The sequence below is a fragment of the Harpia harpyja genome, chromosome 21 (genome assembly GCF_026419915.1).
Source record: "Harpia harpyja isolate bHarHar1 chromosome 21, bHarHar1 primary haplotype, whole genome shotgun sequence".
Classification (NCBI taxonomy): Eukaryota; Metazoa; Chordata; class Aves; order Accipitriformes; family Accipitridae; genus Harpia; species Harpia harpyja.
Window position 1 is genome coordinate 13,361,315 of NC_068960.1, and position 17,012 is coordinate 13,378,326.

At 38.5% G+C, this 17,012-nt stretch overlaps 1 protein-coding gene across 5 annotated transcripts in view; it reads left to right on the plus strand.

The window, feature by feature from the left end:
• Positions 1-17,012, plus strand: part of GRIN2A (glutamate ionotropic receptor NMDA type subunit 2A) — a 196,864-nt gene that overhangs the window by 166,637 nt on the left and 13,215 nt on the right. For all 5 annotated transcript variants that reach the window (XM_052773033.1, XM_052773034.1, XM_052773032.1 and 2 more), the window contains 2 exons: positions 1,234-1,421; positions 15,970-16,208. In XM_052773033.1, the coding sequence (XP_052628993.1) occupies positions 1,234-1,421; positions 15,970-16,208 (427 nt within the window). The remainder of the gene's footprint in view (positions 1-1,233; positions 1,422-15,969; positions 16,209-17,012) is intronic.

Genomic DNA, 17,012 nt, shown 5'->3' on the forward strand with positions numbered 1-17,012 from the left:
AGCCGATTGTGTAGCTGTGTCCTCCCCATTCCTCTGACTCCTATGGGATGGGCAAAGATGTTGAAAAGGGAGAGTGTGTTACTGGGGGACCTAATAACTTCGTTTTAGTGTGTCATTTAGGTGGGGTTTGGGCTGAGATGATAGTTCTTTCCTATTGCCTCTGTATTCTGCTAGTCTTGTGCAAGTGGTAGAAATCTTTAAGGTTTTGGCTGCAGATGAGGGCAGCAATACAAAACAAACTTAAGTTTTAGCTTTTTCCTTTTGAAGATTGCATATGAATTTCTGTAGGTATAAGAATGTCTTGTCTTTGATTGAGGTCTACTGCTGGCAAGTGATTGTCCTTCCAAATGGCCTCCTCTTCTTGTATATTCACTTTTATTGGCTTAATTTGTGAAATATCCATGCACCTGTCTTTTCTAACTCTTGCTTTACAGTGCTGCTTAAAAATTATCCGTGAAGGACACTGCCTTTTTTCCTTTCCTTACTGATTTTGTTTTCCTCTGTTCTGTTGTGTTCCCCGTATACCTTAGAGAATGGGATTATCCCATTCTTACATTTTTAGGTGGCTGGGCTGAAAGGCTTGAACTTTTCCACAAGCTCCTTTATTCCTGCTGTGCTCCAGGTACACAAATAATACATTTGGAACTGCGAATCATAAGGAAATACTTTCTATAATTTTAAAGCAGGATTTAGATAGCTATATCAGATATGCTTCAATACCTTCCTCTGTCTTAGCAAGGACTTAACCTCCACCTTCATTGTTTATTTTTGGAAAGAGACATGAAATAAGAGTGTGTGTGGAAAACTGGTGAAGTCACGTTTTCAGTCTCAGTGTTTTAAATAAGCTGATTGATTATTGTTGTTTCAATTCTGAATTCTCTGTTGTCATTTGTGTTGTTTTTGGAGATCATTTTGCATCTCAAGATATTTATTATCCATTCTGAGAGCAAAGATACAAAGATAACAGGGCAAGACATTTCATAGCTTGGTTTCTCCTGCTCAGTATTTTTTAACAGCATCCCTTAAAATAGAAATGCAAAACTCTGTGTCCTACTTTCCCCTCACTAAAATAGATGCCTTTTGTTAATTTTAGATACAGCAGAGCAGGATATGTATTAATGATATCAAAGAATCCATGTGATGTTCAACAGGGTCCTAACATCAAGGTCAAAAGAAGTCTGACAACAGCTGTCCCTAATGATTTGGTTTGTAAAATGTTTTCTTTTATTTCAGGAAGTTAGATGCTTTCATCTATGATGCAGCGGTGCTGAATTACAAGGCTGGAAGAGATGAAGGCTGCAAACTTGTCACAATAGGGAGTGGATACATCTTTGCCACTACAGGCTATGGAATAGCACTTCAGAAAGGATCACCTTGGAAGAGACAAATTGATCTAGCCCTCCTTCAGTTTGTTGGAGATGGTAGGGACCAATCTTTTTTCCTTTCTTTTCTTTCTTTACGTATGCACAGTTAATTCAGTTTTAGTAGCTCTGAGCTTTTTACTACTGTTCTCTTACAGTCTTTAGAAAAACCAAACAAATGCAAACCAAATGAGTAAAATTATTTCTCAATGCTGAGACAGGAATTCTCTTCCACTCTATTCTAACTCACCTCACCTCCAAGGACATTTGCATCTATTTTCAGAAAGTGTTTTCATATACATCACAAAGTAACGCTGGCCTCAGTGTTAGAGAGCATTTCTAAATTTATTTATTTTCTTTTTTTATTTTTGCCTTTGAGTGGGTCCTGAGGAGTTATCTTTCAGCATGACTGTTTTGCTATTTAAAAGTGTTTAGCTCAGTTCTGAACTGGTGTGACTGATCCCTAATCTAGGATAGATTAATTTAAAATTCTGGTTAAAGAATGTTTATGGAATTGAAGTAGGGTGACTGGTTTTATTGGATTTCAAACAGCTATTTTTCATTCTAACACAACAGTAGAAGAATTGCAGGTCCTCTTGGCACTTCTGCCCTGCAGAAGAAGAAAACTTACTGCACATCTTCGATCTATTCGTAGACAGTAATAATGACTCGTTCTCCACATAGAGCTTGAACTACATTTTGATTGTAGAAATGTTTCTTTGCCACAGTGAAACTTCAAGCCTTTCACATGTGCATGCAAATAAAAATATGGTGGTTAAAAAAATTTTAGGTGTTATGACTGACTAAAATCCTCCATCAGAGTGGAATATGGTGTGTGTTACCTAATCATTTTGATTTTTGTTTTTACATAGATACATGTGTAACTTTGCATTTCTCTGTCAGTGAAAAGAGGGCTTTATTGAAAAATAAATATACACTTAAGGTCACCAATAGCATGCCACTGAGACTAAGAATGGTAAATTTCTCTATAATAGGACAGTTTAATGGCAAAGTGCAGGACCTTAGCATAGTGACCTCCTGTTCTGTAAAAAACAAGACATGAATTTTCATACTGGAGATAGTGAGTGTGTTAGTCTTCCAGCACATGGATTTTATTCCTATTAGAATACTGAATGACTGGAAGAGATGTAATTGTCGTGACTGATGCATTTTGTCTGGTGTACTTATATAGAGATACTAGTGTCATCATTATTGATCTGTTGGATTTAGAGAGGCTTATGGAAGAAACATTGCTTATTTCTGCTGAGGAATGAATATATGACCCATAATAGCTAAGTTTCAAGCATTTATATATTCTTGTTTTAAACAGTTGCAATTAATTGGCTAAAATCTTTGCTTTATTTTTCTATTTGTGAATATTTTGTGAATAGAATATTTTTCTATTTGTATAATACTATTAAGAAGTGTTAGGTACTGTAATTCTGACCCATTTTTAGGCAGAGAAGTTTAATTAGAGAAGTTGAATTTTTTGTCCCATACTAAAGAAGAAAATGCTTCTGTAGCCTAAAGGAGGATCTGAGGTGTCTTTCTCAGTTGTGGGCTAACCCCTCTAGATGTTGCAAAGCGTTGCTGAGGTTTTCATTCTTTTCACCTTGCATTTTCTTCATGCTTACCCCTTCATCGTTTTTGATACTTCTCATTCAACAAAAAGAAATGAAATCACAGGGAAAGAAAATAAATGAAATAGAAGGGAAAATATTTGAAACTATTCAAGAAAAAGCTTGTCAAAATACCAAAGGTGCTGCATTTTTATGCATCACTTTGAATATCAGGGAGAAAACAAAATGGATGGGAGGAAAGAGGGGAAAATCTTATCATGTATTTACACTTTGACCTGTGGATTTACATAGCATATGAATGCTTATATCTTTAACTCATTTTTAGTAGTTGAAATTAATACTAATGAATTAGCTACAAAACTCGGTATTAAAACTTCCATATGAATAATTCATAGAATTGCAACAGATACATATGGCACCCAGGTGAATGAAACCTTGTCATGAAATGTCTGCTCCCATGTTCATCTTGCTCAGATATTACTTCAGAAGATAAGCGAAAGTTTTGAATGCACAAACCATGGGGATTGTGAATGTATTTATGGCATTTTTTCAGTGGTATTTTTCAGTAACTTTAGAAGGTACTCTGAACAACCCATGAATGCTAAAATGTTCATTTTCTCTTGTAAAGGATCCCTAAATTTGTTCAGAAAATTGTGTGGGCACTATTAAAGAGAATAACAGTTGGACATATGTGATGTGTAGGAATTATCATAGGTATGTTTTCTTTAGTCCTAGAAATGTTTGCTACCGTGTCTCACTTCATTGTGTCACAGGTCTAGATGATAATTTTCAGAAAAAAACCCCAACCAACCAAATGGGAGAAAAAAAGAAAAAGAAAAAAAAACCCAACCAAAAACGCCCTAAGAATGATATTGAGGTTGAAATTTCTTCTGCTGATTTATAAAGTACATTGCGGGTGAACTGGAACAAAACACCAAGAAATTAAATGAAAAGAGTGATTGCCTGGAACTAGCATGACCTGATTTGTAATCTATGGCTAAGTTCAGTATTTCGATGAGTAATCTTTTTAGCTATGAACTTATATAACTCTGTTTTGGTGAATTAGAAGGATGAACCCAGAGTTCAGACCAACTTCACTTTGCTGTATCACTAAAAATCTCTTTGAAGTTATCTAGACTAAAAGCAAGTATGGTTGGGGGGAAGTTTCATGTCAAGATAATACTCCTGGGAAAGCCTCAGTGGAATCTGAATGAGGTTGTTTAAGTAAATAGGCAAACACAAATGAACACAGAAATACTTCCTTCACATGTATAGCCTCCACAGAATTTATTATTCTCTAAGATTAAGCCTATAAAACAGCAAAGTGCCTAGTAGTATTGAATTATTATTCAGTATATGTAATAGAACATTCATCACAGTATGGAATAATTTCAGTGAATGATTATAAATCTAATGAGTTTCATAACTGTAAGAAAAAAAAATCCTAATGAGTTGAACAAACACAATTTCTTGATATGAATGTTATGTTAATAAGAGGAGAGAACCTTTTGGATGATACTAGATATTTAGATAAGACCAAGTAGTTTGTTTGAAAGTATATCTGATTGTACCTACAAAACCCTATGATCTCATCCGTCTTTTGCATTTACACAGTACTGAGATAGCCTTTTGAAATGTGTTTTAGAGCTTTCAATTTCCTCTGCGTCTCTCTCCTGTGATTTTTCTCATTTGATTTTTGCTTGCTTCTTTCATATCATTTTCCTATCCAAGCCGGTTCACTTTCACATTGAAATAAAATTTTTGCACAGTGGACAGGAACCTTTTTGCTCTTCCTTGCTGATGTAAAACATCCAAGTAAAGTACTAATGACTTGTTCATGCAGGAACATCTTTTTATACTTTCCAAAGCACGATGCTTTTTCTGTGTTAAAGTCAATGGCTTGGAACCCTCTTTTTTATCTTGTTGGCACTGGAAAAAAAAAATTAAGGTAAATATAGAAGGATGTAGTATTGTGTTAGGGATAACTTTAAGCTTAGACTGGGTGGTTTATATGTATCTACGTGAGTAGTGTTCTGATCCTGAGGATAGTTCTACTGGGTGGGCAAATTATACTGACAATTAACAATTACACTGTGAAAGTGACTCTGAAGTCTCAGTGGAAGGAAGCAGGCTACAAGATGGCAAATTTGTTACTCTAACAAAGAGGAAAAGGGACAGAGGGAAGGAAAATGGGAAGGAGTTGCTGAGGAATATAAAGAATAGCTACTCAGTTGTCTCAAAAATAGAATTATCCGCCAAATGTTTCAACACTTGGTCTGTGCAAATTCATGTACATAGCCCAGTTCACAGGAAGTAGAGATGAATATGCATTTGTTAGTATAAGATTAATTGCTTTTAATATAAAGAGTTAGGAGTTGCTTTTTCATGTATAAAGGATATGAGTGAAGTGTATTACTAGTGAATTGCTGGCTTTGTACATCTTCCTGTCTGTACATCACATCTCATTATCTGCAAAAACTTCCAGCTGATGATTAGCATCTGCAGTTTTGTTTAAAATAGTTGATCATCAGGATAATTCCCTAAAGCACAGTGGTTGTTGTGCTTTTTTTTTTGGCTTGCTGTGGTCACAAGATGAATCTTTCATTGTTTTTTAACAGAGAAATAAAAATATTTCTACTGAGACACAGAAGACTATTTCTCAATCTTCTGTTGAGAAATAGAAGCACCCAGGAGTTCAAAAGCAACTAAAATGATATGGCTGCAAAGAAGCAGCACCATCATTTTGCTTGGATCTTCCGCCCACAGCCTCAGGAACGTGTCAGAACAGAAATGTTGTGCACTGAAGAATCGCATGATACGTGCTTTGATTTCCTTTACAAACCTCTGTAAAGAGCAGCTGGGCAGGCTAACACACCCAGAATCCAGCATGTTACCCTAGCAGCTGTCAACTGCTTTTTTGTGCTAAAAACTTGCCATTTGATAAGTGCAGTAAAGGCTCAGGCAGAAAGCCTGCGTAATTTAGCAAGTCTATAACTGCTAGGCTGCACCATTTGTGAAGGCATCCATGTTCCTTCAGGCTTCAGTAGTAGGAACTTTTGGCCAGCTGTCTGAAGGTCCAGGTATTGCGCATACTCCTCTCCCTTGGGCTGCATGGTGCCATTTAAAGCAGAGTGGCAGTTTTCTAAAAATATCCTGTAAAGTAGTTTGAAAGACATTGTTTCTGAAACCTATAGCATCATGTCTTTGGGATTTGGAGCAGAATCACTGGTGCCTAGTAGGTGAGGAGAATCTCTTTCTCTTTCTCTTTCTCTTTCTCTTTCTCTTTCTTTCTCTTTCTCTTTCTGTCTTCCTGTCTTTCTGTCTTTTCAAGTTTTTTTTCATTTGTGAGCAAATTAGATTATTGAAGTGCAAATGACATTATTGAAGTGCAAATGACAAAGCTGCTTTGGGATTAAGAGAGTAAGAGGGCTTCAGAGTGTGCATGGGATGGAGATCAAGACAACAAGGAGCCTTTAGCTATGGGGGTTGCAGCAGAAATAGAGGGTTAAAAGACAGGTGACAGCAGAAATGGGTGGAAACAAGGAACAGAAAAATGCTGGGTAAAGAGAGCAAGTCTGGGGAGGAGAGGGAGAATATCAGCCAGCTGGCCAAGTTAAGCACCTACTCATGTGAGGTATTTGTAGTGTATTGTGCTACCTGCAGGTTCTAACGAAGGTCTGGGAAGAGATCTCCAGGAAAAGAGGGGCAGATGGTATAGCTGTATTAAGCTCTTAACCCTTAAAGCTGCAACCTTTAAAGCAATTAGAGACACAGAGATGTAAAGAAGAAAACTGGTTTTGGTTTGTGTTTCCACAGAGTCTGTTATCCCCTTCCTAATAACTTTCCATTCTGGTTAATCTTTATGTGCTTTTAGGATAGCTTAGTACACTAAAAATTATTTTCCTGGGTGGATAATTGCTTCCCACTCTTTAGGGCTAATAGGTAACTGTGGAAATGAGATTTGCCCCCTTAGATCTGGAAGAGGAAAGCTCTTTGCTATTTTTTTTCATATTTTAGCATAAGCCTTCCAAATCGCTGTCTAGATTATAAGGAAGTGTAGCAGTGTGACTCCCACTGGCTGTTAAAGACCAAGAAGGAAATACATATGTGATTATCAGGACATATTTTCAGTGCGTGCTGCTCAGGCGGAATACACCCACAATCCCAGTGATTTTCTGTTTATATATTTAGTGTCCTCCTTAAGCAGTGGGTGGAACAAATGTGACTGGAGAGTGTGAGTGTATAAGAGGAGGGTGTTTGTGTAGCTGAACAAGAGTTAGAGGGATTGTAATATTGAAAGTCGTGCTTAGCAGTTCTGTTAATTCATCCTTAACTAATGGAAGCATACAGAGTGCAGTCATTAGCTTACAATAAGTTTATTGCTGTCAGTCATCTGTCTTCCTCTTGCTATTTTTACAGGGGGAAATAATTCAGAAAGTAAGAGAGATTGTTTTGGGGGATACAGACTGAATTCAAAAAATTGCTGTGCTTTTATATAATCTCTTTTATGAAATATGCTGTATGGATCATATAAGTAGGTCAAATCAAAATTGATGAGCTTATTGAACCAAATATACATCAACCCATTTGGCTTCTGACTCCTCTATTCAGGGTAAAGATCCTCTTATGTTAGCGTCTCCAAGTGATGGGGTGCTACCTTCCTCCTCCATCACTTAGTGGGAGTTCTCACCAGCATAAGTGTGAAACAGTCTGTCCCCAAATTTGAAAACTACCATTTGTCCAGTCTGAATAAGCAGATGATTCTGCTAACACAGCCACAGGCTTTCGAAGATGATGCCCTACATCTGACCAATGTGAAAGTATATATTTAACCCTTTTATTCAAGATCTATAATTGGTATATGTCAGTTTTCTCTACTTGCATGCTGGCTCCTCAGGCTGAACCTCAGGTTAGCGCTTTGTGCAAGAGTCACCACCCTTTATATCGACAATACCAGCCTGTTTCTTTTTGCACCTTCTGCTCTGTCACATGCACTGTGATCTCCTGCTGGAGTGGCCTCCTCCTGCCCTGCACCTTATACAAGTCATGGGGATGTGCTGACACGAGAGGTCCGTGGTACTTCACCAATAAAACAACAAAGACATCGGGCTGCAGCTTGGCTTCTTCCCCTTGGACAGAGCACCCTTTCCTTGCTTGCCCTAGGCATGCTCCTGCAGAATATGCAAACTACGCTTAGATAGGAATGGTTGCAGTACGCGAAGCAACACAATATAGGGGAGAATAAATTTTGTCAGACAACTCTCATTCATACAAGGTGATGTTTTTTGGAGTCAGAGGAGAGTGACTTTCCATGCAGTTGCAGTTGCCTGATACGCCTGCTGCAGGACCTGGCATTTTTGCAGGCGTATCTGGCGCTGGGGGTTTCCACAGCTCAGGTGGCTGCAAGCGCCTTTGTGCAATGGATCTCACTGTGTAAACCCAATCTCTCACCCACGCTCAAGAGAGCAGTAGCCCATTTTAGAAATGCCACTGCCAGAGAAACCCCCGTTAGATTATTTTTTTCCTCAGTTTGTTTTAGATTTGCTGTTTCTCATGCTGTGTTGGCACCTCAGTGCCAGGTTTTGGTTTGCGATAAGGCGAAGGTACAGGCTGGCACTCTGAACCATCCTGAAATTGCCATTTGCAAACAGCACATGAACTGTTAAAAATCTTTTTCTGGATCCAGAGGGGACATATAAAATGGATTTCTTCTCCCTTTATGTGTGAGAATAATTAAATAGGTTAAAATTAAGGTAAGAACTTGATGAAAATACCCCTCCAGAGTACTTAAGGAAGTAGTTGAGGCAGCCTGTGAACCATCAGTGATTACCTCCAGGAACCTACGGCTTTAACCCACATGGTTGAAGTAGAGCAGAAAACCACTGTCTTTTAAAGAAGAAAAATAAAAACTCGGTGAATTATAAACTTCAGTGCTTATAAAAATATTAAACCAAATTATTTAGCAATTTGATCATTTGGAGGATAATAAGGGAATCAAAATTTAAAAGTCGGTTTTCCAATTACAAATCTTGTAAAATTAATGTAATTACTCATCTGATAGGGTGACTGTTCTTGCAGAGAATGTAGATAAGGGAAGCACAAGTAAGTAGTAAATTCTTCACAAGGACCATTTCTATTTCCTTTTCCACCTAGTCAATGCTTTGACTGTAATCACTATTTATATTTTGCTGCTTATTCTTCCCTCATGTAACTTTTATTTAATGGCTTCTTGACAAGCATTTCTTACGCAAATTCCAAAGTCATATCTCCGTCTGTTATTATCTCTTTAATTTCCCTCCATCAAATACTCTGTACAAACTTCTGCTGGTGTTGTTTCCCCCTGGGGCTGGCTGAATGCAGCACACCTTTTAAAACCAAACAGTGTCTCAGACTTCTGACTGCTATTTTGGACTGTCATGAGTCTGTGCTCAATCTGGCTGTGTTCCCAAATCACACTGAAACCCAGCCCAGGCTTGGCTTACTTCTCAAGAGTGAAGATCAAAGGAGGTAACTCATGGGCTTTGATTTTGGGGCTGGTTTTCTACCAGGATGAAGCTCGACCCACAGCTGTACTGGCTGGGACTGTGCCCTTTGGTGCTTGTCAACAGCTGTGGGGAGGAGATGGATAAAAGCCCTGTGGCTGTGGACTTGGAGAAGGGGGGTGGAGGCACTAACAGGCATGTAGCACTTCTGATGCTTGTTACTTACTGACTATCGATGTACGCTCTTGGGTTTGCCATCAGGAGGATACAGGGTTAGATTCTCCATCTCTGTCACTTATCCTCAGGGAGAGGGGGTGAAGATGCTTAGGTGCCACTCAAGCTTCAAAGGTCTTGCTTTCTTTCCTGGAATGGAGCAGCAAGTTGATTTTGTTATTTGCTTTTTAAGTAAGCAGCAAAGGAGGTTATCCTAGTCTGTTTGTTCTCCTTTTGGATGTGATTATAAAACTTTGTGCTTGTTTATTTCTGGCAATTTTGTGACTAGGGACATACTTGGGTAATAATGAAAGATTTTATTTTTTTTACTAATCATGAGGAAGGCATCAGGCAAGTATTGAAAAACTTATTCCCTCTCAAAAAAAAAAAAAAAATCTTACCCCAAACTGCTTTTCTAGAAGTACCCATGGAGAATGATGGATTATGTGGGTTTGGGGTTTCTCTTTTTTTATAAATAACATGTAATTTTCAGTATGCGTGCATCTTCCTGGATGCATGCGTAGATGTAGAGGAAAAAAACACTCAGAAAACAAAATAACATCTGAGAAATGACCCATAAGTTAGACAGCTTTAACCATCAGTATCTCATGGCTAGCCCATCACTTGGGAATACACTGCCTCTTTCGGGAAGGTGGTTTAATGAGCAAAGCTGAGAACCAAGGGAGGAAGCCAGACCCTTACAAGATGCTGGGCCTAGAAAATGAAGGGAATCTGGGGATACCAGTAACCCACCTAAAAGAAGCCTGAGAGCTCACACACCTCCAAGAGACAATGACAGAGACTGCAAGAGGGCAGCATGTTTTTCAGCTCCGAAAGGATTGTGGCAGGGGTAGATGACACCACAGCCTGCAAAAACTGCTGAGGGCTATGATGAGGAAAACCATATAATTCTACCCTTTGATCTGTATCTTTTCTGTGTCTGGGTAATGATGTTTTTATTGTGAAGAAATCGTTCAGGGAACACACTGGACAGTTTATCACTCCTTCCCAGAATGATGAAGTGTGAAATATGCTAGAGGTGTTGCACTAAAATGTAGAAAGAAAGGCACTTCTGGGATATTCAGTCAGAATGGCCAACTGACATGTGTCTGTGCAAATAAGCAGTCAGAGCAGAGCGCACCATAGTCACAGGAGCAAACCCAAGAGAAATACAAAGGGCTCCGAGTACTGTTTGCACTGTAACCTAAAAACATTGTAAATAGTCTTGAATTACCTCTGAGAGAGCTAGAATTTTGCAATTTGTTAGAGAAGACAATACTGTGTTTTGAGTGAGTAGTGCAGAGGCTCAACGCTGCTTGAAATATGGATCTTTAAAATACTTTCTTATACTGATTCTTACACTAAAAATGAGGCAGACTTTTTATGATATAGCGCTACAGAAATTTTTAAAAATATCTTAATGTGGGCATCATGCAGTTATTTGTGAATTTTGCAGGTTAAATATACTGTGAACATATTAAACAGGAACTAAACACCTTTTTTTTTGTCAAATATATTGGAACTCTTCGTTTTCTAATCTTGTGCTAGTGTCATGATGTACTTTGTTGCTGAAATCTGCAACTATTCATTTAATTGTTATTCTAGTCCACACATGGACAGAGGTAGGAAATGATTGTGGCATTACATTCCTTTTAGTAAGTGCCTGAAGTGAAAACAAAAAACCTTAAAATAAGCCTGATTAATATTTACAAGTAACTTGAGACCCCCCTCTTAGATGCAGACTTGAACTCCATTAACACTTGGTTCATTGAGGCCTGGCATTTATATATATTGAGGTTGCTGACTTAGATTTCCAAGGTCTGTCTTATGGAATATTTGGAGCTCTTACTTGCTAATAAGAATTATGCACACATGGAGATGACTGAACTCTCCAATACCTGGTAATCACAAATTACTGGCCTTTCAATTGCCAAGACTAGTATATTACTAGAGGTGTCATCACCCTACACATTCACCTCACAAGTTAGACTACCCAAAAGGATTTGAAAGATGACATTCCTCCAAAAGGACTTGATTCTTTTAAATATTTTTTTCTGAACCAAAGTTTAACTAGCCTCCAAGTTCAATGTTTTGAATTCTAACTCCAGGCCAAGGTTGGAAGTGTCTGATTTTTATAAGGAATGAATTCACACCCCAGTTAAAAAATTCCTCATACCTGAGGATTTTGTAATAAAAATTTTATGCCTTCTGTAAGTATCTTGGGTAAAATGTAATGGGCAGGAAGAGCAGAAAACAGATTGGGCATTTTTGCCAGTTTTATAGGGTCAGCTACGCTGAAGTGTTATTACAGTTAAATTAGTAACTCTTTTATCTGTGTGTCTGTGTTTCTGTGTGTATACACACACATGTGTATATAAATATATACTGTAAATGGTAACTGATTTATATATATAGAACAGATTTACCAGCCTAATCTGTCTATTCCCAGATAATATCATTTCATAAATATGACAATCCAGCAATTCACAGTGCTTTGCCATCTATAAAATTGTGGGTTACTTTTGGGTATTAATTAATAGTGATTTTGGTCATTGTCAGATATAATGGAAGGGATATTGCAACAGCAGGATCTGTGAGAGTCTGGGATGCTTTGTTCTTCGTAGCTTGCCAGGGCACTGTCATTTATCTGGAGTCAAAACAAGCCTGGTTGGTTTCTGTAGTGACATTTTTGGAAAGGTTAGTGGATTATCAATAGTTACTTTAGATGTACATGCCAAAGGGAAAGAAACGCAGAGGAAACAGTAATAAAAAAGAGGTTTGAATTCCTTCGTGAATTTTGTTATGAATTGTAAAAGGGCACAGCAGTCAAATCAAATTGATGTTTGACAATCTTGGGAGATGTGAATTTTCCTGTGGGAAGTAATGAGGGCTGATTGTCAGAGCTTCAGCTACTAATGCACAAACCAGAAATATTGCGCTCTCTTTGGACTTGGGTTCTTTTCTCTTCTATAGCCTCTGTAAGTTTTATTCATAGACCTTAGGGAGGACTTGAAAGAGAGATGAGGGGAACAGTCCACTGAGGTTTAGCAGAACAAAAGAAATCCAAATGTTCTAAGATATGGAAATGCAATAACGAACCCCAATTATCTATGTAGCGACAGTGTGCAATATCTATACTGTTACAATTAATAATTTATTGTCCCTATGTCCTGGATTAGAAGACTTTTAAAGATTCATTAGGATTGACTTTCTTCTTTGGGGATGCTCTTAGGTATTTTGAAGATTGAGCACTGTAATTTGGGAGAAGATACACTGCCTTTTTCAGATGTAGAGGTTCAATTCATGCTTCAAGCACAAAACTAAACTCAGAATTAACTAGGAACTGAATAATCTCTCTTACAAATTTGTGAAATGCCTTTGCTAAAGTGCCTCGGTACTTGTCCTGTTCTTTCTACTTCAATTTTTCCTTCACATTCTATGAGAAGCAATTTCTCTATCACAGTCTTGTGTTCCACTTCCAACTCATGCATCCAAATTACTTGTGGGCTGCAGCTTTCCTAGTGCCCTGGCACTCTATCCTGCAAAATGCTCTTGCACAGCAGGTCATTGATCTTCTAGTCTAGCTTGAAGATAGCCGAAATGTCAGTACAGCTTCTAACCATTTTTTTCTGATCTTTACTGCAATGATGTATGGATTACAATACTGAAAATGTATTCCCTAATCACTGGGTAAGGATTAGGGATCTGTAGCATGGCAATTCTTCCCCCAGATTGAAGCCATATCCCAAAGTGGGAAACACACCAAGCCAGCTAATACTGTACTTTCTGGCCCTCTGTATTGCCTGCTGTATTTTCTAGAAACAGGGAAGTTTATGTCATTTAAGATAATAATAGAATTACTCAGCTGACTATAACCCCAAAAGAGTAAAAAGACATGTATGCACATGCAATGCTTCAGTAAGAACAACACTAAACATTTGAAAATTAATACATCATGCAATATAAAAAAACAATCTTGGCAGGAACAATTAGTTTCTTGCACCTCTGTCCATGTTGGCAGTAGCAACCACTGCTAAGTGATAGTGTCCTTCATCTGAGGCCAAATCTCATCGGTGAAATACGGATTCTAAGTCTAAGAATATGCAGCAGAGGGAGAGAGCAGATCTGCTTCCTTAGCCTTAAGTAAATGAAGTGTTTTAATGGCAGTAAGGATGTGGCATAGCCAGAACCAGAAACCAGGAATGCTCTGTTTCAGGCACATGATGATACCATTTATTTTTCTGCTGCTGCCCAGGAGGCAAGCAGTGGCAGCAGCAAAAGGCCAGAGGAGACTGTAAGAAGAAAGGCCGGGTGATTCAGAGAGCCAGGAGGGAGCAGAGGGAGGTGTCCAGGGCACCACGAGAGAGAAGGCTGAGGGTATGTGACGTGGGAAGAGTTTGCAGTTACTGCATCACCCAGGTCTCTGGGGGAAAACAGAAAATTAAGAGAGACAGAAAGCCAGGAGAAGAACTCTATTTGAAAGACACTGCTAGTTACAATAAAAACTTAAAAAGAGAAACTTAAACAAGAAAAGGGCCATACTGTATTCCTGCAAGTATCCAGGCATTAAGTGACAGTTATTTTCTATAGAGAAGCAGATGGTGTATGAAACACAATAGACTTTGTTAATACTGTATCATATACAACTATTTTTCCTCACTTGCTGCATGTGCCATATGGGTAAAGCTAGTCAAGATTTCCATTTCCAATATAATGTTACTGTAACCTTCAGACATAATGCTTTGGGTGATTTTACACCCAGTGTTGGTGATTGTCATTGCTTTGCCATAAATTAAAGTATTATGTGGAAGAAGAACAGAAAGTTTTGATAAAGAATGTCTTTTCTTTCTAAAGTGCTTGTAGATCAGAAAGTGGTTTAAAACTGCATCTCTGAATCGGTTCACCTATTACTGAAATGCAGCCAGCTATGAGAGGAAATGTGACTAATGACTACAGCAGTGATGGCCCAGTGCAGCATCTAGGGGCAGCCAACTGCTGGACCTGGTTGCTACTGCTCATGCTGAATGTTTAAGCTTGCCGTTTAATCTTTGCTGTTTGGATGGTTTGTCTTTTAACATTCAAAAACATCTTCTTGGGCTGGGAGGCTAGAGTAAAAATATGGAAGGGATATGTGGATGCAAAGGCTATGTAGATACCTGGATTGTAATGTTATCTGTTTAGTGGCTGTTCAACATAAAAAAAAAAGATACAAGAACACCAATAAATCAAATCCCCAGATACCCAAACCCTAGGGAACAAGAGATACCAGAAATGATAGCAGAGACCAGACATGTCAGGAGAGGTTCAGCCAGAACATTGCAACTTATACAAAAAGGGGAAATAAGGTTATCATGGGTCTCACAGGAAAGAACAAACTTATGGCATGTTTTAAAGGATTGTGAGAACATGTGAAATTTATTTTGCCGTGTTTAAGGGAAGGGCCAAAGGGAGGGGTCAGAGTGGATCAGGTAGGAAAATGGACAGGAGGGGCCATAAAAGTCTGGTTGTGTGTCAGGATGCTTGTCTGACTGAGGTCTGTGTGTGATCACTACAGCGTGTCCCATCTCTTTGCTAAACTTGGTTCTTAGCTGGTTTTGATGTGATCTTGCTTTCTGTTTGATGTTTATGAGTGTGGGGGCAGATGTGATTTGTTAGGGGACTTCCGGAAAGACCCGAGGTCCAACCCAGTGCCTGGGTAAGGAGTGTATAGGGTCTGGGTACAGATATTACACAGACTTAGCCCATGCCAATGTTTGAGGGGTCTGTAAGTACTGGTGTGTTTGTGAATCACACGAGTGATGGCGTGTGCGTGTTTCACTAGCAAACTTCAGTCCTCATCAGCTGGGCAGGAGGAGGAGAATGAGGCCGTCTTTATTTGTGTTCGTGAGTGCCATGTGGGTGCTGCTAACGACATGGCTGTCCGTGAGGGTCTGTGTGTGTATCAGCACCTCTGGACTACACACGGGCTTGCTACCGGCTGGACCTGCAGAAGGGAGCAGCACTGGTGGCACCTATTAGACTGGAACACTCCAGTTCCACTCTCTCTAACAAGTGATACTAGTTATAGCAAGCAGAAGAAAGTTTTACCCAAATCACAAATCCTGCTCTCTAGAGCAGCCAGCTTCCCACGTAATTTATGAAATCTGAGGACATCTGAAAGTAGGGTGCTGCGATTTGAAATCTGCTATATTTGCAAATCCTTAGTAGATAAGACTAAAGTGCTCCACAAATGAAGCATTAAATGGTGCTGTATTTTTAAACTTGCAAATACTTTTGAATACTGTGAGCAGTAATTTTTGCATTCTAACTGGTTTGACTCCTTGCTCTCCCTAGGGGAAATGGAAGAGTTAGAAACCCTGTGGCTGACTGGTATTTGCCACAACGAGAAGAATGAAGTCATGAGCAGCCAGCTGGACATTGACAACATGGCGGGAGTGTTTTACATGCTTGCAGCAGCCATGGCACTCAGTTTAATAACCTTTGTCTGGGAGCACTTATTTTACTGGAAACTTAGATTCTGCTTCACTGGAGTCTGTTCAGATAGGCCGGGATTGTTGTTCTCAATCAGCAGGGTTGGTATTACTTTCCTTTTCCCCCTTCAGGCAACAGACAGAATAAACACTACCTCCCTAAAACATTATCTTTCCTTTTATTCCCTCTCGGACATTTGAAATACATGTTAGACCATCAGTGTGATGCTCTGGAGTAAGTAGTCAAGGGGCTTAGGATGTAGTTGCACTCAATGGGAAGTCTTTTCTCCATTGGATCATTCTAGGGTATGAATTATCATATGCCAGGATAATCAGTAATCAAATGCTGAAAACAAATACATTTAGGGGAAATTTTGATGAAAAGATGGTAGAACTGCTCAGATGCAGGAAATGGATTCATTTCCACAAAAAAAAAAAATCAAACAAAATAAATACTAAATTGATGACAGACATTATCTCTCAGTTTTGTGTATTTTAAACAAGTGGATTTTAAGTGATAAAAATATACTGGAATATTTTTATAAGCTTTTCTTGATAGCAAACTTGAATAAACTGTATGAGAAAAGGTCAAATACGTGTCATTGATGTTTGGTTAGACACTAAGACAGATTTTAATGATAACTTTACCAAACCCAAAGTGGATTTACATATCCAAATAACTGATACTTGTCATAAAGTAAGGGAAGCATGTGCTTGTTCTTATATTTTTGACAAATTAGTTGGTTTTTGTCTTTTTTTTTTTTTTAAACTCATAGTACTTTCATTAGGTAATTGATTTTGCTGCATCTTTTATATAGCTGAGGAGAATTGAAAATGATACTAAAATGCCTAGTTGCTTTAAAATATGTGCTGAAATTACCCTCTTGAGTAAATTGGACTGTATTG